The 22,791-nt window shown below is 43.5% G+C and overlaps 1 protein-coding gene across 1 annotated transcript in view; it reads left to right on the top strand.

Annotated features, from left to right (window-relative positions):
• The window catches only part of LOC148013747 (putative envelope ADP,ATP carrier protein, chloroplastic), a 54,971-nt gene extending 32,453 nt beyond the window's left edge, over window positions 1-22,518 (top strand). The window contains exons 3-10 of the mRNA XM_087668361.1: window positions 11,984-12,046; window positions 12,166-12,222; window positions 13,035-13,118; window positions 13,407-13,475; window positions 13,555-13,667; window positions 13,755-13,924; window positions 21,599-21,677; window positions 22,003-22,518. Coding sequence (XP_087524487.1) covers window positions 11,984-12,046; window positions 12,166-12,222; window positions 13,035-13,118; window positions 13,407-13,475; window positions 13,555-13,667; window positions 13,755-13,924; window positions 21,599-21,677; window positions 22,003-22,114 — 747 coding nt within the window. The 3' untranslated portion in view covers window positions 22,115-22,518. The remainder of the gene's footprint in view (window positions 1-11,983; window positions 12,047-12,165; window positions 12,223-13,034; window positions 13,119-13,406; window positions 13,476-13,554; window positions 13,668-13,754; window positions 13,925-21,598; window positions 21,678-22,002) is intronic.
• Window positions 22,519-22,791: the final 273 nt, after the last annotated feature.

Here is a 22,791-nt window from a genome sequence, read left to right as displayed (position 1 = left end):
TGTCTTGGTAAGGATGGTGTGCTTAGGAAAGTGCCTTCAAAGTGGAAAATTAAAGAAATCTTAAAAGCTTGCCATGATGATGTGTGAGGAGGCCACTTTGCACACGACATCACAAGTAGAAAGGTTCTACAAGCCGGCTTTACTTGGCCCAGCCTACACCAAGATGTCAAATATTGGTATCAAACATGTAAAGAATGTCAGAAATCAGGACCACGACGGCTCATAGCAGAACCCCAAACCCTAATCAAGGTCTATGGACCCTTTGAGAAGTGGAAAATTGATGCCATAGCGCCTCTACCACGCACTCCATCAGGAAAAGAGTATATTATCATGGGGGTAGATTACATGACTCGATAGACCGAGGCTATGCCAACTAGAAGAATCACTGCTAAGGAAGTGAGTAAATTTATCTTTGACCACATTTGTTGTAGGTTTGGTATCCCTCTTGAAATACTATCATATAGAGGACCAGTGTTTAGAGCTAATGTGGTGGGTGAACTCATGCAAAAGCTAAATATTCAATGACGACACTCTACCCCTTACTACCCTCAATGCAATGGATTGGTGGAGAAGATAAATGGAATGATTTGTAAAATCATCAGCAAACAGGTATAGTGGAGCTCTATGGGCTTACAGAACCTCCTTCAAAACCATATTAGGGTTCACACCTTTTTATCTAGTTTATGGACAAGAGGCTCTTTTGCCTATTGAGGTGAAATTAGCTAGTATTCAGGTATTAGGTGGCACAGTAGGCTCTCAAAAGGAGAAGTTATATTAAAGATTACTTGACCTAGAGAGGGTACAATTGGATTGTGAAGAAGCCATCATCCACTACTGCCAGGAAGCTGAGAAGCGAAGAGAAAAGTTCATTTAACAAGAAGCTAACATATAAAAACATCAAGGAGGGATCTTTAGTGCTTTGATATGACAATCGCTTTGATAAAGGAAAGGATGGCAAGTTTCTCTACCGGTGGGAGGGACCGTTTTGGGTCACAAAAAAAATTCAACAATGGCTCCTACAAACTTCAAGACATTGAGGGAAAAGTCACAAGACCAGGGTAAATGGATGGCGCTTAAAACCCTATCACATCAGGGTGGGGTCAACTCAAGATACCAAAGAGTGTCTAGAGGCATAAATACCTCTAGCCAGGTTGGGGAGGGACTATATGATCTGAGAAAATAACAAAAAAATATTTTTCTAACACTTTGTTGATTTTTTGTACATTTGGAGGTTTGAAATAAACAAGAGGGTGGAAACAACCTCTTGGAAAATCCAAGAAATCACTGGATGGAAATATTTCATGGACCGGTTTACCAAGGGGGGGTAAAGAGTAAAGATCAATGGAGAAAGATGAAGAAAAAATGTTTAATGTGAAAAGAAAAGATATGAAATGGATTTTCAGCCATCGAAAGGGCATGTGAGGCTCATAATGTCATGGCTTTGGAGCCTTATGATAATTCAAACAAATGGGACCCTTCTTGGAAGCATTAGTGAAAGAAAAATCAGACACATGATTTTGTAAGATTTTTTAAAAATACTTCCACTCCGATCCAAAAAAACTTTTCAACATGAAAGTTGTAGCGAGTGAGCTGAAGTTTCGGCTAGTATTTTTTTATAATTTTTTGGAGCTACGAGTCGGGAGATATGGCCAAAATGGTGGATACCAACTTTTTCCAACTGCGGTGGAGACCACCTCCCAATTTTATACATACCCATACTTTATTCCCCACACTTAATACTTCCATAAAACATCATTCATTAGACTCCCAACCCTTTTCCCTCTCTTCTCCTCTCTCTCAAGCTAATAAACCATTAGAATTCCCCTCCTAAATCACCCTCAAATCATCCTTAATTGTAGTAGTAATATCTGAATTTTTCACTACTCTCTCTTCATTATTGCTAGATATGATATTATTTTAAGAAGATTCTCTATATTTTTTTATAGGAGAGCTCTTGGAATCAAGCTATGGGGGGGAGAATGGAGACAACTCACCTATGATGGAGCTTGATTAAGTACAAAATTGGTCAACAAAACATCTAAATGGAGCTTCCACATTGGTGGAACCGCCTTAATGCAGCTTTGGTGGTGTTAATTCCTATTCTATCTTAACCTCCTCCCTAAACACCCTCAAGGCCTATATAAAGAGGCATTCTCCTTTGTAATTTACAAGAGAGAACCAAGAGGCCTTCTTCAACCCTATTGAGCCTTCCTCATTCTCTCTTATGAGCTTATGCAGTCCATTCCCTTTCTATAGCTTATGCATACTCTACAGTGTAATAAGCCCATGCTATTGGTGTCCATATTGTGTATATCGGTTATGTCTTGTGGGCTTCCATCTCTTGTGCCCTCTTAAGTTTTATTGATTCATTTTTTTTTTGTAGTTCTCTCTCTCTCTTGGGCTGTCCACTTTCACCGACACTATTTGGGCTGTATATAGATGAAATTTTAGAATACGTGGATAGGACTGGTGGGGCGGACTCAGTCTAGCTGGAGTGTTGATACCATTACTGCTTTATGCCGATGATATTGTACTTATATCTGACTCACCTGAGGGACTAAATAGACACTTGGATGCATTATCAGCTTTTTACAGAGATAGAGATCTTAAGGTGAACCTTGGGAAAACTAAAGTTATGGTATCTAACACTTCAGCTGCTTGGGTGAAAAGAGCTGAGCACCAGTTTACTTTTGATGGAGAGCCAATGGAGATGGTTAGGCAGTATGTCTATTTGGGGGTCACATTAAAGGGACCACAGTTCTCTTGGGGAGAGACATTAGAGGCTCGTTTGGCAAAAGCATATGCAGCCTTAGGTGCATTGGAGAGGCAATGTACTCACATACAATTTCATGAGCCGCGCACCAAATTGTGGCTTTTTGACACCCTGGTTATACCCACACTCCTATATGGGGCAGATATTTGGAGTCCGAGTCTCTTTCACACGAGGAGACAGCCTTTGGGAGACCAGGATGAACCAGAGAAGGAATACTATGACGGGTGGAAGCATATGGAAAGACCACTGGTCATGATGATCTCACGTATGATACGAGCGAAGAGCTCGACCCCACATGAGATTATCAGAGCTGAGTTGGGAGCCTCATTCATGGTGGCTGAGGCCTTAGTCCAGGCAGTGACTTTCATACATAGACTATGGGAGCTCCCAAGATAGATACCCACGGCTAGCCCTAGCCTCTTATAGACAACTAGCAGCATATGGTGACAGACACTGTTGGTATGCTTAGATGAGTACATGGACGAGTCTACATGGGCTGCAAATTGACAGACTACCCCCCTTTGAATATAGCTTGGATTGACCTACACTTGACCTAAGCCGATCAGAGCTAAACCATGTGATCAGAGCAGACATACTGAAGTTAGATACGGAGAAGACCTGGATCTGACCCCCCTCCCCCCATGGCACGAAGATGGCACACTACCAGACCCACTTCCTTCAGGTATCTGAGGATGGTTTCATCACCCGATCCAATTACATGGACACACAGCTGTCTCATGGACTACGCACAGTTATTGGTCAGATCCGCACCTCATCCCACCACTTGAGGATTGAGACAGGCAGATGGAAGGGTATACAGACAGAAGAACGCATATGCCCACTATGCGACAGAGAGCCAAAGACAGAGTAACACTACATCTTCCGATGCACTGTATATTATGACATACGAGGTAGATACCACTGTCTGTTTCGAGAGGGTTTTGGACCCCTGAGACAGATCATGCAGTTTGAGGATCAGAGATGCTTGGGATTCTTTCTCTTGGAGCTCTAGAGGCGCAGAGCAACAATACTACGGAGTAGGAGGCCCCCACAGCTCGGCTCACATAGACAGAGAGCAGTCACTGACTTTTTCACTGATACACGACAGAGTATGGCAGATACCACTACTACTGCCACACAGCCTACAAGAGTACATCATCATTGGACCTCATCTTCTGTAGGTGTCCTTTTGGATAGAGCAGTGGCACTTAGCCGGTCTAGGCACCCAGGTCCACCCGGACGAAGACCTAGACATCCACACCATAGAAAAATTAAAGCCATCATTGAGCGCATCAAGAGACAGATGCCGAGACGCCTCAGCCATGCAGAGATACACCTCCTTAGAGAACAGACATATCATTGATGGAGAGCTTTCCTTTCTCTACTCTCACTTTCAAATCACTGACATGTTTTCCTTTTATAGGACACTTTTTTTTTTTTTCAGTCTTATAGGCATGTTTTTCATATTTTTCTCATTCTAGATGAGAAACACACCATCATTATATGTATTGCTTTGGTCTCATAGGCCACATTGGCCTTTTAGAGACGCTAATACACACACACACACACACACACACTCTCTCTCTCTCTCTCTCTCTCTCACACACACAGTTTTTCTTTCTTTTCCCTGACAAGCTCCTCTCCCTCTTGCATAGCATCCTAGTCCGCTCTTCCATGACTAGGTGGTGCCCTTACCTCATTCACTTTGTGGCAGAAGGGAGTTTGGCTGATGTAATCTGCAGAAGGGAGTTGATGGTATATGTCACATGTGGGATATGCAGATTACTAAGGCTGATGTGATTGATGCACTTTTATCAGTTGATGATGGTGTCACTCAAACTTGGATTGTAGACTCTGTGTTGGGATATAAAGGCCCGGTAACCTCCGTGTATAGTATACACACATTGTACATGTGAACGCATCCTTTACATGCCCTAAGTATAAATACATTTTATTCTTTGTGTACCAACACATTGTTGGTACACTCTTATCGTCTCGTACTTTCACTCTGCTCACACTTTCTCAAGCCGTCACACTCACCGGTTCACTCCTGCTCAACCTATGTTTCTATCGCTTCCAACAAGTGGTATCAGAGCATCAGGTCCCACACGCTTCCTAAGATTGACAAGTATGATCTGACCTGACAAGATCGGCTGACAAGAGCTGGACGCAGCTGTCAGGTCGACGTAAAGGACCAGGCGGGATCAGGATCAGTCGAGGTGCTGAGCATGTGGCGGCCAGCAAGCAGTAGTCGCAGCGTGGAACAGGCAAGCGACCTTCAGCAGGAAAGTGACAGGCAGAGTCGACTGGTAGTAGACGTGCAGACAGGTCGTCGGGAACGTGGACCAACCAGGCAGCAACTACTCTCACATGTACCAACCAGGTGGCACTGGGCAATGGGCGTGGACCAGGCGGTGGTTATTGCACGCGGTGAAGACATGAGGTGACTGATGTGTTTGGCAAGGAGATGCCGTGTCGCGACAGAGGGGGCCATCGTGGAGAACTGTCGTAGGGCGTGAGACACACGCATGGAACGGACGCCAGCCGGCTGTCAGTAATGCGATGGTCAACGGACCCCGTGTCTATTAATTTGTTTTAATTAAAAAAAATTCATGTAATCTCTTCAATTACCACTTGCCTTGGCGGGTGTTCACACACCAAAGGCACAGTTTCAAAATCTGTGCAAATCGGGCCAGAGAATTTGGGGCTTTTCCCAAATTTGATCCCATCTAGGCGTGACAGTAAATTCCGACTTAGATTTTGCAGATATTGTGAGAGGTGACCCAAATTAATTTGGGGATTTTACCAAATTTGTCAGATTTTCGCTCTTCTAGGCAAAATTTCCTGACATTGGATCCCAGAAATTTGGGGCTTTTCATGTATTGGCAAAGCTTTACTCAGCTAGGTCAGATTGACTGACATTCATGCAAATTTGGACTTGAAATTTTGGGGATTTGCGCAGAGTTTGGTAAATTTCTGCATCTTTTCCCCGTATATTGGCTGGTTCATGTACAAACAGCAGAAATTTACTTCTGGTTGAGAAATAACAGTAGTGCATTTTGCTGGTTCAGCTTGTGTTTTTCACATATTGGTGCATTTACTCGTGTTCGTGATAAAATTGCTACAACTTCTTCCAGTTGAGACATCAAGAGTTTGATCGAGATCAAATGGTTTGATGGTCATGGCTTTGACCTTTGGAAAGACCGTATGCAGGGCATTTTGTTCCTAAAGGATTGTGAGGATGCTTTGCAGAAAGACAAACCCGCACTAATGTCTGATGCAGATTGGGCCAAAGTGAATAAAAAGGCTGTGGCTTACATTAAGATGGGTGTCATTGATGACATTTTGACAAACATTAAGGGTTTAGACACAGGTTATGCAATATGGGAGAAGCTGAAAACTACTTATGAGATCACCATACCTGTTAATCAAGTGCATTTAATGCACAAGTTGGTGAATATGCGACTGGATGAGTCAAAGTCTGCAGGCTGAGCACTTGAGTGCATTTACAGGGATTCTAAATCAGCTCAAAGATGCAAACTTGGACTTTGATGATAAGTTGAGGGCGATCTTTTTTATCATGACACTGCCGGACTCGTGAGAAACCTTGGTGGTTTCACTCAGCAATAACCCCAATCTCTCATATGATGGGGTGAGGGGTACTATCTTGAATGAAGAAATTACACGTATGTCTAGTGGAGAAGGCAGCAACTCAGCTTATAATGTAAGAGGCAGGGCTGAAAAGAAAAATGCAAATGCAGGGCAGAGAAACAGGAGCAAGAGCAAAGGAAAGGATAAGAGTGACATTACTTGCTATCACTATGGTCGGAAGGGCCACAAGAAACCTGATTGCAGATACTATAAGAAGGAACGAGAGAGAAAGAATGCAGGAGATAAAAAGAAGAAGGAAGAAAAGACAGATGTATCGGAGACAACCAAAGGCAAAGAGAAGGCCAATATGGCCTCTAGCGTAGTCATAGAAGAGCTTTCAGATACAGAGGTTGATGTATTATGAGCAGTTGATTATGATGTCCTTGTATGTCACATGCATGATATACATATTACCAAGGCTGATGTGATTGATGCACTCTTGTCAGTTGATGATGGTGTGACTCAGACTTGGATTGTAGACTCTGGTGCCTCTTTCCATGTAACTCCTTTCTTGGAGTGTTTTGCTATGTTCAATGCAGGTAGTTATGGAAAAGTGTACCTTGGAAATAACCATGCTTGCAGCATTGATGGGATTGGCACCGTACACTTGTCTTTAGACAATGGTCAAGAGCTTGTGTTGAAAGATGTCAGATGTGTGCTTGCATTAAAAAGAGTTTACTATCTGTTGGTCAGCTTGACTTGCATGGCTACACCACACTGTTTGGTGGTGGTTTGTGGAAAGTAAAAAAGGGGTCCATGTTGATTGCAAAAGGAACCAAGAAGGGCACATTGTATTGTTTGCATTGTAAAGCCTTGAATGGCAAGTTTCTTACAGTTGTGCTGAAATTTGCAGCCACTTGGAGTTATGGCATAAGAGATTAGGCCATATGAGCCAAAAAGGACATGATGTCCTTACCTCTTTGAAGAGGGTTGATGGAAAAGGCTCTAAACTTGATTTTTGTAATGAGTGTCAATTTGGAAAGCAAATAAAAAATTCTTTTTACTCTAGTGTCTCACGTAAGTCCAATGTCTTGGACTTAGTGCATTCTGATGTATGTAGTATGCTCGTGAAATCGTTGGGTGGTGCTGTATATTTTGTCTCCTTTAGTGATGACCGTTTCAAGAAGATATGGGTGCATTTGCTGAAAAAGAAAAGTGAAGTGTTTGCTGTTTTTAAACCTTTTCATGCATTTGTGACCACTCAGACAGGTAGAAAGCTAAAATGCTTGAGAACTGATAATGGGGGTGAGTTCATATCGACTGAATTCAAGTCCTTCTGTGACTTGCATGGTATTAAGAGGGAGCTTACAGCCCCTTACAACCCTTCTTCAAATGGGGTGGCTAAAAGATATAACAGGACTTTATGTGAAAGAGTGCGGTGCATGTTGTCCACTGCTAATCTCCCTCATGCATTTTGGGGAGAGGCACTCAAAACCATGGTTCACATTTGCAAGCGCTCTCCAAACAGGTCCTTAGATAATGGCATCCCTGAGGAGGTTTGGTCTGGCAAATCAACTTCATATGACCATTTACGCATATTTGGCTATGATGCTTTTATGCATGTTAGGGATGAGCTAAGGAATAAACTTGACCCAAAATCCACCAAAGGCATTTTCATGGCTATGGTGATGAGGGTGAATTTGGATACAGAGTGTGGTTACCTCAATCCAAGAAAATTATTCGCAGCCATAATGTTGTGTTTAATGAGGCAAAATTGCTGAAAGGCTCTTTAGCCTCTAATGAAGATATGAAAAAGGTGAAATTTCAGAGTTTGCAGCCACACATTACTTCAGAAAATGAGCCTCAAGGTGCTGTACCACAGGTTGAAACTGATGATCAGCCGGTTATTTTTGAGCCAGATGATGATGGACAGCAAATAGAAGCACAAGGAGGTCATGGACAGCAAGATAGGCTTGCCGATTATGAAAATGCAGGTGCTGGAAATGAAAATGAAGGTGCTGTACAGCATAAACAATATGCTGAAAATGGTTTACAGCAGCAAATGAATGCTGAAAATAATATACCTCCAGATGTAGACCCAATTCTTGAAAATGTTAATCATTGGGTACGCAGGTTTACATGCGTAAGAAGGCAACCACATAGGTTTGTCCCCTCCTTGTATTATGTGATGCTTACAGATGAGGGTGAGCCTCTTACATACAAAGAGGCCAAGTCATGTGAGTTCAGCAGTAAGTGGGAGCTAGCTATGCTGGAAGAGATTAAATCTCTATATGCAAATGATACTTGGGATCTTGTGTCATTGCCAAAGGGAAGGAAACCACTTCCAAACAAATGGTATACAAAGTCAAAACAGTTGATGGGAAACCCAAGTACAAGGCAAGGCTAGTTGCCAAAGGTTATGCATAAAAGGAAGGGATTAACTTCCAAGAGGTCTTCTCACCTGTTGTGAAGATGATCACTTTACATGTGCTTTTTGCTTTTACTGCTGTTTTGGATTTAGAGCTGTATCAAATGGATGTAAAAATAGCTTTTTTGCATGGTGACATTGATGAGGAAATCTACATGAAACAGCCCAAGGGCTTTGTAGTTCCTGGAAAAGAGCAGATGGTGTGTAAGCTAAAACGCAGCCTGTATGGGCTGAAGCAAGCACCACGGCAGTTGTACAAAAATTTTGATACTTTTATGCTATCTCATGAGTTTACACGCAATCATGCAGATCATTGCTTGTACATGAAAAAGAATACAGATGGCAGCCCCATCATACTTGTTTTGTATGTGGATGATATGTTACTAGCTCGGAAAAGAAAGACTAGCTTGGATGCTCTCAAAAATCAACTGAAATCAGCTTTCTCCATGAAAGATTTGGGGAATATAGAGCATATTTTGGACATGAGGATTCGTAGAGATAGAATGTAGAAATTGTTGTTTTTATCTTAAGAAAAGTACATTGGAAAGGTACTGGACAGATTTAACATGGCTGAAGCTAAGCTTTTTGGGATACCCTTACCTCCTTATCTCAAGCTTAGCAAAGCCAACAGTCCAAAAGATGACGTGGAAGCAAATGCTATGAAGGGAGTTTCTCCACAAGCATCAACTTGTGGCTCTCTTATGTATGCTATGGTTGCTACTCGTCCAGACATTGCTCATGCAGTGGGAGTTGTTAGCAGGTTTATGTCAAATCCTAGCAAAGCACATTGGGAGGCTGTCAAGTGTATTCTTCGATACCTTAAGGGTACACAAAGAAAAAGTACTTGCTATGGGCATGGTACACTTAGTTTGCAGGGTTATTGTGATGCAGACATGGCAGGCAACTTGGACACACGTAGATCCACCAACGGGTATGTCTTTACAGTTGTTGGTGGGGCTGTTTCTTGAAAAAGGGTTTCATGCTAAAGGAACCAAGAAGGGCACTTTGTATTGTCTGCATTGTAAAGCTTTGAATGGCAAGTTTCTTGCAGTTGCTGAAATTGGCTATCATTTGGAGTTGCGGCATAAGAGATTAGGCCATATGAGCCAGAAAGGACTTGATGTCCTTACCTCTTTGAAAAGGGTTGATGGAAAAGACTCTAAACTTGATTTTTGTAATGATTGTCAGTTTGGAAAGCAAATAAAAAATTCATTTTACTCTAGTGTCTCTCGTAAGTTGAATGTCTTGGACTTTGTGTATTCTGATGTATATAGTATGCCCTTGAAATCGTTGGATGGTGTTGCATATTTTCTCTCTTTTATTGATGATTGTTCCAAGAAGATTTGGGTTTATCTGTTGAAAAAGAAAAGTGAAGTATTTGTTGTTTTAAAACTTTTCATGCATTTGTGACCACTCCCACATGTAGAAAGTTGAAATGCTTGAGAACTGATAATGGGGGTGAGTTTACGTCTACTGAGTTTAAGTTTTTCTGTGACTTGCATGGAATCAAGAGGGAGCTTAAAGCTCCTTATAGCCCTTCTTCAAATGGGGTGGCTGAAAGATACAATAGGACTTTATGTGAAAGAGTGCGGTGCATGCTATCCACTGCTAAATCTCCCTTATGAATATTGGGGAGAGGCACTTAAAACCGCGGTTCACATTTGCAACCGCTCTCCAAACAAGTCCTTAAATAATGGCATCCCTGAGGAGGTTTGGTTTGGCAAATCGGCCTCATATAACCATTTACAGATATTCGGTTTTGATGTTGCTTTTGTGCATGTTAGAGATGAGCTGATGAGTAAACTTGACCCGAAATCCATTAAAGGCATTTTCATGAGGTTTCTTTAGTGAGTTCCTAGCTCTGATACCATGTAAAGGAATGAGAGACAATGAACATGGAAGAAGAATGAATAATGAATAATACAATGCTCATTGCAGTAAACACGCTATGCAACATGAATATGAAATCTCGAACTTCCATGTCTCTGAAGGAGTGGGGCAGAGAGATGAGCTAGAGAGTGTGTCATACTCTATATGGATCTGGGAATGTAGCAAGTAGCCTCTGAAAGCAATTAGCAGCTGCAAATGCAGATCCATGTGTCTGGATCAGGCTACACATGGCAGTGGCAGCTATGTCTGGATCAGGCTAAACATGGCAGTGGCAGCTTGCAAATAGTGGGTAGCAAGCTGAGAATGATCAGGAGGATGATGGCGACAGCTAGAACTGCAAAACACAGCCTTCAGGCTGGCCTTGGATGGCTGGCGACAACTTAGGATTGCAAACACAGGTTGTAGGAGCTGGATACAGCAAACACAAGTGTCAAGCAGCTCATTGACTGATGGTGATGGCTGGAAGATAGTGTAGACAGGCTGAAAGGTGTCTCACCAGCTGCAAACACAAGTGTTTGGGCAATGTAGACTGATTGCCATGAGCTAGAGCAAGGCTGGCAGCACCATGAACCGAGGTACCCACCATGAAGGGGTATAGACAGAAATGGGAAGAAGGTGCCAGCTGATGGAGGGCCTACAATAATGAGATGGGCTGTTTGGAAGGGCAGCCTCCTATTTATAGATATGGATCCTTCCAAATTAGGGTTTGGGTTATGGGACCTAGACACTCTCTAGGAAAGTCAGGTACTTTAATGAAAGTTTGGTAATAAGCATGTTTTGGGGCTGCTTTAAAGAGCTAAGCAGTTTGTATTGCATTTTTAGCTCAACATAGCCATGACCACTGAATAGGAACATTAAGCTAAAGGGTAGCCTATTGGTCTACTTGATTCACCTGAGTTGTGAGTTTGTAGAAGTTGCTAACTGTCAAGTGTAATATTCAGAAGCTTCTTCATATGTGAAAACTCTGAATCCTTGTTTACTTCCAAGCTTCACCTGCTTTGAGAGATTGCATTTAACTCTTGAGTTTTATTGCCTTTCTTAGATAAATATCCCTTCTCTTTGTTAAGTTTAAAACTAAGTACAGATACTGAGGCATATAACTAAGAATACTCTGAGGAAGCTAAAGAAATAAACCTCTGTAGGGAGGCAGATTGGGAAAACCATAAAGATTTAATCAGGTCAAAGTATAAGTTTTTGGAACTTTGCTTCTAAAATTTTGGCACCAGGTTATGCTAAAGATGGTTTTCTAAGATTTTTGGTTTTAACCTCTTCATCCTGATTCAAGCTTTTGTACCTTCCAGGCTACTATAAGGATTGGAAAGGAAGAAGGTTGGAAGGGTTATTGGAAAGGGAACTTTCCTCAGGTGCAAAATCAAGCCGCATCATGCTTTTGCTAGCTAACAGATTTGGCGCCACCTATTTAGTTGTAAGCAAATTTAGAATTAGTGGTATTGGAGATTTATTTATTTTCTTGTGCCAATAGGTGATAAGAGTTATTCCATACAGTGCTGTTCAACTCTTTGCATACGAGATTTACAAGGTAATTTTACATTGTAGTTTTTGTGACCAAATTAGACATGCAAAGATAAGTTACTAAATGGAGCACTCTTGATGTCACAAGCATTCATGGCTTTATTTGTGGAAGTTGTTAAGTTTGATATTAGCTAGCTCACAGTCTTGTACTCACTTTAATTGGATTTGGAACTTAACATGTGCTGTTATTTTGCATGCATATTGTCCTGCTTATTATTCAACTTAGTTAGCATTACTGTTTGTAAAGTACACTAACTGTGCATCATCAGATCATGGATTGCAATATGATGGTTTATAGAATAGAGAAAACAGGTGCACCCAACTATTTTTAAAAAACTTTTAGCAATGTAACTTCGAGACAAGACTCAAGTAACCTGGTCCCTGTTGAAATCTGGACCACCTACATGCAAAAATAAAGGCCACAATAGCTAGCCTACCTGACAAAATTTGTGAAAATATGCTAAATGGGCTTATACTGAGATCTTCTAGATTTATGGATTGAGCGGAAGAAATAAGATGTGTCTCTCAACTAAAGCATACTGTTTAATTTCTAGGAGGAAAACTGGTCTCTCTAGCATTATGCTGTATGATTTACTACTAAATAGCTGATGACAAGTTAGACAGAAGTAATGAAGTGGTTTTAGCCATGTGAAACTCATGCCTAAGCTCCACTTGAGACATTTGAACTGTGGTTTACATGAGATTGATTTTCATATTATTTGTCAAGTTTGTGACTACAAATTTGGCTGTATGGCTCCTGTGTTGTTCAGTGTAATTAAGAAACACCCTCATGTATTTAAGTTTCTTTGGCCCCCACAGAAGGTCTTTACTGGCAAGGACAAGCAGCTGTCAGTGACTGGGCGGCTAGCAGCTGGTGCATGTGCAGGCATGACTTCAACTCTGGTGAGTGCTTTCAAGTTCTTTGACAACTAACAAAATATCAAAAAATTGCAGCACTTTGGCTTAAGCCATTAAACCTGTATTATGTTTTCAACATTTTCTCTGGAAAGTTGAGGTAAATCCTGGTTTAAGAATTGGTTCAGTTGCTTAGCTGTCAATCAAACAGAGTGTTACTAACATTCTGTAGACACTTAGCATGTAGTCACACACATAGGTACATACCAAGTTGTTCCACCTTAAAATTCAGCTATTATAAATGCTCTATTCACTGGCTATGCATTTCTTTTCCAGGTGACTTACCCACTTGATGTGCTCCGTTTAAGATTAGCAGTAGATCCAGCCTGCAAATCTATGATTCAGGTTTTTATTCTACAAACGGTTGCTGTGCCTACTGGTTATATATGCCAAGTTGATAATGCTATGAATTCCTAACATTCAGGTTGCATCTTGCATGATGCGAGAAGAAGGTGTATCTTCTTTTTACAAGGGCTTGGGGCCTTCACTTCTTGGGATTGCTCCATACATTGCATTGAACTTCTGTGTTTTCGACTTGTAAGTAAGCCATGTTTACAGGGGGTCGTGAGTTGGGACGGATTCCAGCCTTTTGCATTCAATGTTTTCATCTTGAAACTTCTGCAGGATGAAAAATTCTTTATCAGAAGACATCAGGAACAAGCCATCGGCATTATTTGCCACTGCTTTCTTGTCAGCCAGCTTGGCAACTGCAATGTGCTACCCACTTGATACAGTGAGAAGGCAGCTGCAAATGAAAGGCACACCCTATGCCAATATTGCAGATGCAATTCCAGGCAAGTAATCTCAATCCCAGTATTATGAAATAAAACTACTTTCAGGAGGAATGAGATCTAAGTAGGTTTTGCTACCACAATGTACACAGCATAGCAAGGGTCTTACTGTTAAGAAGAGTGCTAGGGTTTGCACTCAGGACACACAGAGTGTACGACCACGACAGAAACACAAAGACACAGACACAGACATAGAGGGAAAAACTCAAACCCTAAATGCAAAACTCAAAACTCAAACACAAAACTCAAAACTCAAAACTCAAACACAAAAACTCAAACACAAACAGAAGAAGGGAGAGAGAACACAACTCTGAAGTGAATGAATGCTGTAAATGAATGTAAGAGTGTACAATGTGCTCAAGGGCAGAGCAATGTCGGAGTGTGACGTCCACTGAAGACGGATCCCAAGTCTGTGGCCGCTAGTCGGAGTGTAGGAGTGCTGAATAGTGAATGGCAGCAGGCTGATCACCAAAACGCAGCAGTCTGGAGGCTGGAAACTGGTAAACGCAGCAGTGTACCACCGATCGGGGGCTGGAAACTGTGCACAGTCTGCTGTAAACAGCAGGCTGAAACAGTGTCTGAGAGTGTCAGGGCCTGCAATGTGGAAAACGCAGGCTGGCTGACCCTCGAGATGATGGACAGCAAGCTGAACAGCAGTCTGGGACAGTTTGGAGCAGTCGCCAGCAGCTGAGAGCGGTCGCCTACAGCAATGGACAGGCTGAAGATGATGTGGCTGCAGTCAATGATAGCTGGACAGTAGATGGAGTTAGGCTGCAGGCTAGAAACTGGGCGCCAACAGCAGCAGAGGGTGTGTGGGGTGGTGTAACCTGCAAACAAGGATGATTGTTGAATGGGGACAGCTTGTCTATTTATAGATGTGGAAGGGCACCCCAAAAATTAGGGTTTCCACTAAACTTACTCGAATCGCTCCTCGTTTTAGGGTTTCCACTGAACTCTCTCAAACGGCTCCCGTTTTAGGGTTTTACTCTAAAAGAGCATTTTTAGCGTGTTTTGGGGCTGTTTAAGAGGCTAATTAGCAAGTAATGCATATTTTAGCTCAACACCCCCTCTCAGGCCCAAAACTGAGCCGAAAGGTTAGGCTAGCCATTGTGATGTTGATGTATCCCAAGGCATCCAACCCCAAAGTAGCCAAGGCATCGGACAAAGGGTGCACGTCGGCTACCCAGTGGCCTACCAAGACTACAGAGGCGATGGTTATCTTACCAAGGGAATCCAAGTAGTCACCCCAGAGAGGACAGGGCATCAGACAAAGGGTGCACTTTTGGCTACCCAGTGGCCTACCAAGTCCTAGAAAGGCGGATGGAACCACATTGAACTTTGTGTGTTTTTTTTTTTTTTTTTGAATAAGTGTGGTAAATTTTATGGGATACGGCCGATTGAGTAATAGTGACCCAAAAGACGGGATTAGGGAGGGTACACCCAACACATCACAAAACAGTACAAGCTAACCCATCCACTCAGGGTGTCAATAATGAGGAAAAGTAGGTGATGAGATATCCATGTGATGAAGGATGGTGGTGTGGTAATAGCAGCCGCCGGTGGAAATAGCTTAGGATCTGCTCAAGTGGTGCTCTGCACAATGAGATGCAAAGTATGCTACATGCTGAAGAATGCTCATGCAGCAAGTGCCACTTGGACAGTGTCTCTTATGGAAAAATTGTTCACTTTTCTAAGCGCCCTAGTACAAAGATGATGAAATAATACAATGCAAAGAGTAAGGTACTACAGGGGGGAGAAGCCGATGCCAAAGACAAAGTGCTGAAGCTTGTAGAATACCAAGAAGGGTAGGAATCTCCTCTCAACCTGGACGTAGATGCCAAAGAAGGAAGAGGAGCCTGATGTCGGTCTTCGTGTGGTGCCGAGAACCATAAGGAATGAAGAGAAGGAGGAAGCATCCGAGCTGGAAGAGCTAGGTAGAAGTCACTGCCATGATAGCATCAAGAGAGATGCTGCACGATCCGCGTCGGGAGGGAAAGCCTCCATGTTGGTAGAAGAGCAAAACTCCAAGGATGATGAAACCATGAAGGAATGGTGCACATCCCAAGTCTCCAGCCCAGATAGGACTGGGCAAACTTGCATGTTAGCCCTACACTGAAAACAAAACCTGCAAAGGAGATCAAAGTTTGCAATTACAGAGGTCAGTAGTGAGATACTCCAAAAACAAAACAAAACAAAAATGAAAAGCTAATTGAAGGAACAAGTGCAAAGATGCAAATGTGTATATGTGTGTGAGTAAATGTAGTGGAAAACTTAAAATGTAAAGACAAAAGTCCTATATGTCCGACTCTAAGAGTGCGAAAAATAAATGCTAGACTGACCTAGGATATCCGAAAGGACCTAGAGATATGCTAGTCTAAGAAGGTGGCCACCATTGCGTACGCCCAGTAGCAGGGCTTTGCAAAGGGAACGCCTGACGAGGTGGAGAGGAAGGTGAGATAGATGCATGAAGTGCAACGGGATCGGTACGTGTAGACCAATCAACCAATCCTTCAGGAGTAGGGAAGGATGGCTGCTGAGGCTGTCCGTATGCCACATGTCCAGCAGTGGTTGTGAGGGCTAGAGGAGTAGATGGGGCAGCAGTGGAAGGCGTAGTTCCACTGGACTGTGAAGTCGCAGCGGTTTGTTGAGGCTTTTTAGGTGGAAGACCTTGGGCCTTGGAGCGACACTCCTCGTCCACATGGCCTGCTATCTGGCAGTGTGTGCAAAACCAATTTTTCTTAGGGAGTTGCTACCAGATAGGTCTTGATTCTTTGGTTGCATCGGAGGAAGAGGAGTCACCCTTTGATTGGCTTGCCTTCGCATCTAGCGAATTCTTGCCACTGGTGGTTTTCCCTCCTGAAGAAGAAGCAACTAACCCCCTCTGCTCTGAATAAGGCTGTGATGAGGATTTCTTGTGGACTTGATGATGCAGCCTTGCGTAACACAAGAACTTGCACTCAAACTCGTAGAAGGTTGGCAATCGAGGTTGGGAGATGATGTGTTGAATGAAATCGAAGTATTTTGCGGGCAACTTATTCAAGAAGAATGTAACGTAATCATCATCTGACTTTGGAGAGCCAGTAGTGGCGAACTTGGCAAGTAACCGCCTATAGTCAGCCAGCTTGACTTTCAGATCATCCCCTTTCTTAAGAGAGAACTATTGAAGCTCGAAGTCAAGATTGATGCGTCGAGTATGATCACGAGCCGCATAGCGGTCGAGAAGGTGACTCCAATGCTCTGACTCAAGCGGGAAGTGCTGCAACTGAGAGTGAAACTCAGGAAGCAATCCCTACATCAGCTCAATATTGGTTGTAGCATTGCGGACTCTCCATTGACGGATGTAGTCAGGGTGAGCTAGTTGAGGGTCTGGCATAGGCTTTAGATTAAGGACGAGGTCCCAAAGACCCTGAGACTCAAGCACTTGTTGCATAAAATTCAACCAAGTAGTGAAATTTGACCCGTTAAAACGTGTCTTATCCGTGAAGTCATTCTTGGCCGTTGCAATAGGAGTGGTAGTGCTCGGAGATGGATGGTGTGAAAAAGTGTAGTGGGGGTAGGATGGGGGAGTGGAGTACACTTGGGAATGGGCCCCAGAGTGCCCACCAGACATACGGGTAGTGTGCAAGGTGGATCTATAGGTAGGGATGGGCTGACTAGGCATGGGCATGGTAGCCACATGAGGAACCCAAGGAGGTGGGATGGGAACACGAGGAGCAGAAGATGGGAATCCCTGCGTAGGTGTAACCCAAGGAGAGTGTGAAGACGCACCATAAGCTAAGGATGGAAACCCCTGCGTATGAGTGGTCATGGGAGATGTGAAGCTGGGGATAGTGAGGGGGATGCCCATCATAGTCGACCCAGGAGTGATGGGTGTGCTCATTTGTTGAAAGGTGAAAGGCACTGTGTTAAAGGGTGGCATTCCCCCTAATGAAGTACCATGGTGCAACGAGGTAGAGAATGGGGTGGAGAAGGAAAAGGTGTTAGAAGCGGAGATGGAAGATCCAACCCCTAGGGTGTGTGAAGCAAATGTGGAGTGTAATCCAAGATTTTGGAAAGATGATGAGAGATGATCAAGGTGTGATATAGAAGAGGGTGGGATGGGAGGGAAGTGAGAAGTGTGTGTGATATGCTCAAATGAAACAGAAGCTATAGATGTACCTGAATTCTGTCTGCTTCATGAGCCCCCTCTATTGAAGTTCACATACACAAAGCCATCCGGATCCTGTATCTCAAAAGAAGAAACAGGCGAGGGTTTAGATTCATGCAACACAAAAGAATTGTATAAACATGACATTGGATGTGGCTGAGATGATGAAGATGGATCACCAGACGTTCCGAATGCCGTATGTCCACCATGATCGGAGAGGTAACCAGCCTCACCAACCGGTCCGGATGTGGTAGCAAAACTAGTAGGAGGGGTGTAAACATCACCGTACTTATTGTGATAGTACTTCTCAAAGTCCTCCTCTGTCATGTTAGTGAAATCTGGTAAAGGTGGAGTGTAGTCCTCCTCACCGAGTCCATAATGCTGTCTCAGGTTCTCCAATGATGGAGAAGCTTGATAAGACATCATAGGAACCGGAGAAGAAAGTGTCTGGGACATTGTGATTTGGTTACGAGTCGTATTGTGTGCCTTGCACAAAGACTAGCTCTCAACAATATCTGGAGGATACTCTTTATAAGAGCACCAGCTTTGATACCACTGAGGACACAGAGTGTACGACCACGACAGAAACACAAACACACAGACACTGACACAGAGGGCAAAATTCAAATCCTAAACGCAAAACTTAAAACTCAAACACAAAAACTCAAACACAAACAGAAGAAGGGAGAGAGAACACAACACTGAAGTGAATGAATCCTGTAAATGAATGTAAGAGTGTACAGTGTGCTCAAGGGCAGAGCAATGTCGGAGTGTGACATCCACCGAAGACGGATCCCAAGTCTATGACCACCAGTCGGAGTGTAGGAGTGCTGAATAGTGAATGGTAGCAGGCTGGTGGTCACCAAAACGCAGCAGTCTGGAGGCTGGAAATTGGTAAACGCAGCAGTGTACCTCCAATCGGGGGCTGGAAACTGTGCACAGTCTGCTGTAAACAGCAGGCTGAAATAGTGTCTGAGTCTGAGAGTGTCAGGGCTTGCAATGCTGAAAACGCCGGCTGGCTGAGCTTGGAGATGATGGACAACATGCTGAACAGCAGTCTGGGACAGTTTGGAGCAGTCGCCAGCAGCTGAGAGCTGTCGCCTACAGCAATGGACAGGCTGAAGATGATGTGGCTGCAGTCGATGATGGCTGGACATCAGATGGAGGAGGGCTGCAGGCTGGAAACTGGGCACCAACAGCAGCAGAGGGTGTGTGGGCTGGTGTAACCTGCAAACAAGGATGATTGCTGAATTGGGGCAGCCTGTCTATTTATAGATGTGGAAGGGCGCCCCAAAAATTAGGGTTTCCACTAAATTTTCTCGAACCGCTCCCTGTTTTAGGGTTTCCACTGAACTCTCTCGAACCGCTCCCCATTTTAGGGTTTTACTCTAAAAGAGCATTTTTAGTGTGTTTTGGAGCTGTTTAAGAGGCTAATCAGCAAGTAATGCATATTTTAGCTCAACACTTAACATTTGAGTTCCTTGCGAATTGTATGTTCTACTCCCAGTCGAGAGAGAGAACAATGTTAAGACTTTGGTGTATGCTTCTTGAATACTGGCATGGTGAGTGTGGCTGATTGCAGAGCCTTGTCTTGTTTGTTTGATGACAATTTGACCAGAGGACTATTTTCACAGAATGAATTCCAAACGCGCACACACTCACTCACACGCTCACATGCATGCATGCATGCACACATATATACACACACACACCCACCCACACATGCATGCTTGCACATGGTGTGTGCGCTTGCACATGCACATGTAGTAATGGTTCACACACAATATGTGTATAGGTGTGTATAATAATCCTTAACTAGCCTGGATTTTTTTGTCTCCGTTGGAGTCCATACTCCTTTCAATCACCATTCCAGGCTATTAGATTGGAGTTCACAGCGGGTTGCTCCTGTTTCTAGATCTCTGCCTCTTTCTACATTTTGATTATTTAATTGGTGTATCTTCCTGTTCTGTCTTCACCATGCATCTGGGAGCATGTCAATGCTTTATGTTGGGCAGCAACTCAGGGAACAGTGCAACATGTTTTTTGGGGCTACCCTGGCTCTCACTCCCTCCTTGACAGTGTCTCAAGAGCTCATTTTCCCCTTGCTACTTTTGGGAAGTTCTTCTGGCTCTTTGGCATTGTTCTTACTGCCTTACATTCTCACTTGTGCTTCTTCCACTGGGTGAGATGCTGGGCTTTATGGGTGGTTTGGTGATCTCCCAATGGTGCTGTTTTTGGTGACCCATCGTTTGACATTTAACAGCTTCTTTCAGAGGTCAATTCAGCAGTCTTTGTTCGACTGTCTCTCTTCATGAGATTGATCACCATATGTATTCACTTTTTTCTTTGTTCTTTTAGTGCGTCTTGTGTCCTCACTGAACAACACATTTGCTATACGTTAGTGTAGTACATCTGACTCATTTCATCCCAAAAAGAAAGGGGGGGCGTGGTTTACATTTTTGGTGTCGAGTCGCACAAAGCATCAACAGGGTGATGGGGGTTGTTTCCGATAGCCCTGTTTGGCATGTTGTCGCGCCAATCGCAAGCAGGGTGAGTTGGGGGAAGATCATTATTCACTGCCCCTCTTAGCACAAGGTTAAAAGGCTGTGCTGTAAACGTTCTAGCAGTGCTACTATCTCTAATGGCGTTCCTACAACAGACGTTGGCAGCAAGCAGCTGACAGGTGTGAGCTATTAATGCTGTTAGAATACCCTTGGTACGCGTCCATGGGACCATGGGGATAGACTTGCTGTTAGAATACCCTTGGTACACGTCCGTGGGAGCTATTAATGCTGTTAGAATACCCTTGGTACGCGTCCGTGGGACCATGGGGATAGACTTGCCCTCCACTACACTTCTGCTGCTGCCCCTGCGGCCCCTGGCACGAGGTGGCACTTTTGATGAGTCTCAAGCGTTTCAGGTCTATGCATGTTTTTTTGTTGTGGTCCACTCAAGAAGAACCTGATCTGTAAACATGCATCATGGATCCACTTCTTTGCATCAGTCAAGTAGATGCTTAGTATGGTTGATCTTGTCCCCTTCCATAGATTGTGGGCCTTCTCTTCCTTGTTTGAGTGCTCTCTGTTTCTTGTTTCTCATTTCTAGTTGTCAGCACTTAAATTCTGTACTTTCCTCTTCATCCCAATCGTATCAACTCTCGTTGGGCATGCATGTTCTCTGGAGTCTTTCGTGGTAGTTGGTTCCCAGGGAAGTACATGAACCAGCCCTTTGTTTTAGAATAAAGGTCCTGAATAGATGATTTTCCCACTGCTTTGTTATTGAGTCTCTCGAGAAGTTGGAAAGGAAAGCTGACAGCTCCGTACACATAGATACGAAGCCACCAGCTAGCTGCAGGTGGTTTCAACTCTCTGATAAGAGGAACATTAATGTAACATTGGACACCCTTTATCTAGGCAGGTTTCCTTATCTCAATACTAGATTTTGTAATTGTTATCCATGCTTTAGGTTGGAAGGTTGAGTACATGTTTGTTATGTGGTCACAGACAAGGCCCTGATTAATCTTTCTGCAGGTATTGTAGCAAAAGATGGCTTCATGGGGCTTTATCGTGGCTTTGTTCCAAATGCTCTAAAAAACCTACCTAATAACAGGTGACTAACTGGTGCCTCTGCCTAATCTGTGTGTGTCTACTTGTACGTGCTATGTTGACGTTCCTTGTATACAGTCCTTGTTTCATGGGTTATGTCCCCATGTATAGTGTGCATGTCTGTCTTGCATCTTTTTCTCCTTCACTTGCCGAGGAAAACAGTCAAGTGTGTGTGCTCTGATGCTTTACTGATGTAATTGTCTTACTTTGAACCACAGAAGTTCTGAGTGTTTGAGCTGTGGAAACCAGGGAGCTAATGAAGTAGTTTGCTGGAGATACATACATGACTGATATGTCTGTGTGCGTGTGTGTGATTTGTATCTATGCAGTATTAGGTTGACAGCATTTGATGCTGCAAAGAGATTAGTTAATGCAAGTCAGCAAGAATTTCAACGGCTACTAAGGGTGAGACGGGAGCAGATAGTGAAGGCCCAGCTGTAGGGACCAGCTGGAAGGGCATGTCTGCAATTTTTTCATTCTTTGTCCTGCTAGCAACATGTACAGTCCTGCCTTTAAGCAATGGTGGGGCCATCAGCCGAGTGACTTGATCTGCATCTGTCAGGGAATGGTTAGATTTAATCAATGTTTAGTTCTCCTGCAGTGCAGTCTGGCAGTTTCTCCTACCTATACACGATATGCTTCCCTTAGCATATTTTCACCTTACCCTTCAGATCATCATGCTTGTGGATCTTGGAAAATGATGTCATGTGTGGTAGCAAGAGTTTAAAAGCATTTGGTGGTTGATGAAAGCCTTTCCACCAAGAAATTTACAAATTCCATGGTAGGCTTTGGATCAAATTCTCTTGAGATTTGGTGGTGTATAAACCCCCCCCTCCCCCCTCCCCCCTTTCCCCCCCCCCCCCCCCCCCCCCCAACAAATTTTTTTCTTTCCTTTCTTTTTTGTGGTTAAATGCTTTCTTTTAGTAAGGTGCTAAGGTGGAGCCCCCTCATACATGTGAGGCAAATTGAGGCTGGTCCACCCTTGTGATCCAACCACACACACACTGCTGCTTTGGCAGCTCACCCCTGAGGCTGTTAGGTCAAGGTTTTGCCATTCTAGTGGGCTGAAATGCCTTGCCTTGAGTGTGGAATTTGCCACTTAGCGAACACTAAATCTA

This window comes from Lygodium microphyllum, chromosome 26 (assembly GCF_053477565.2).
Source record: "Lygodium microphyllum isolate KBCC chromosome 26, Lygodium_microphyllum_v1.1.10, whole genome shotgun sequence".
NCBI lineage: Eukaryota > Viridiplantae > Streptophyta > Polypodiopsida > Schizaeales > Lygodiaceae > Lygodium > Lygodium microphyllum.
Note: the sequence above shows the minus strand (reverse complement) of the source record. Positions and strands in the feature narration are given on the sequence as shown.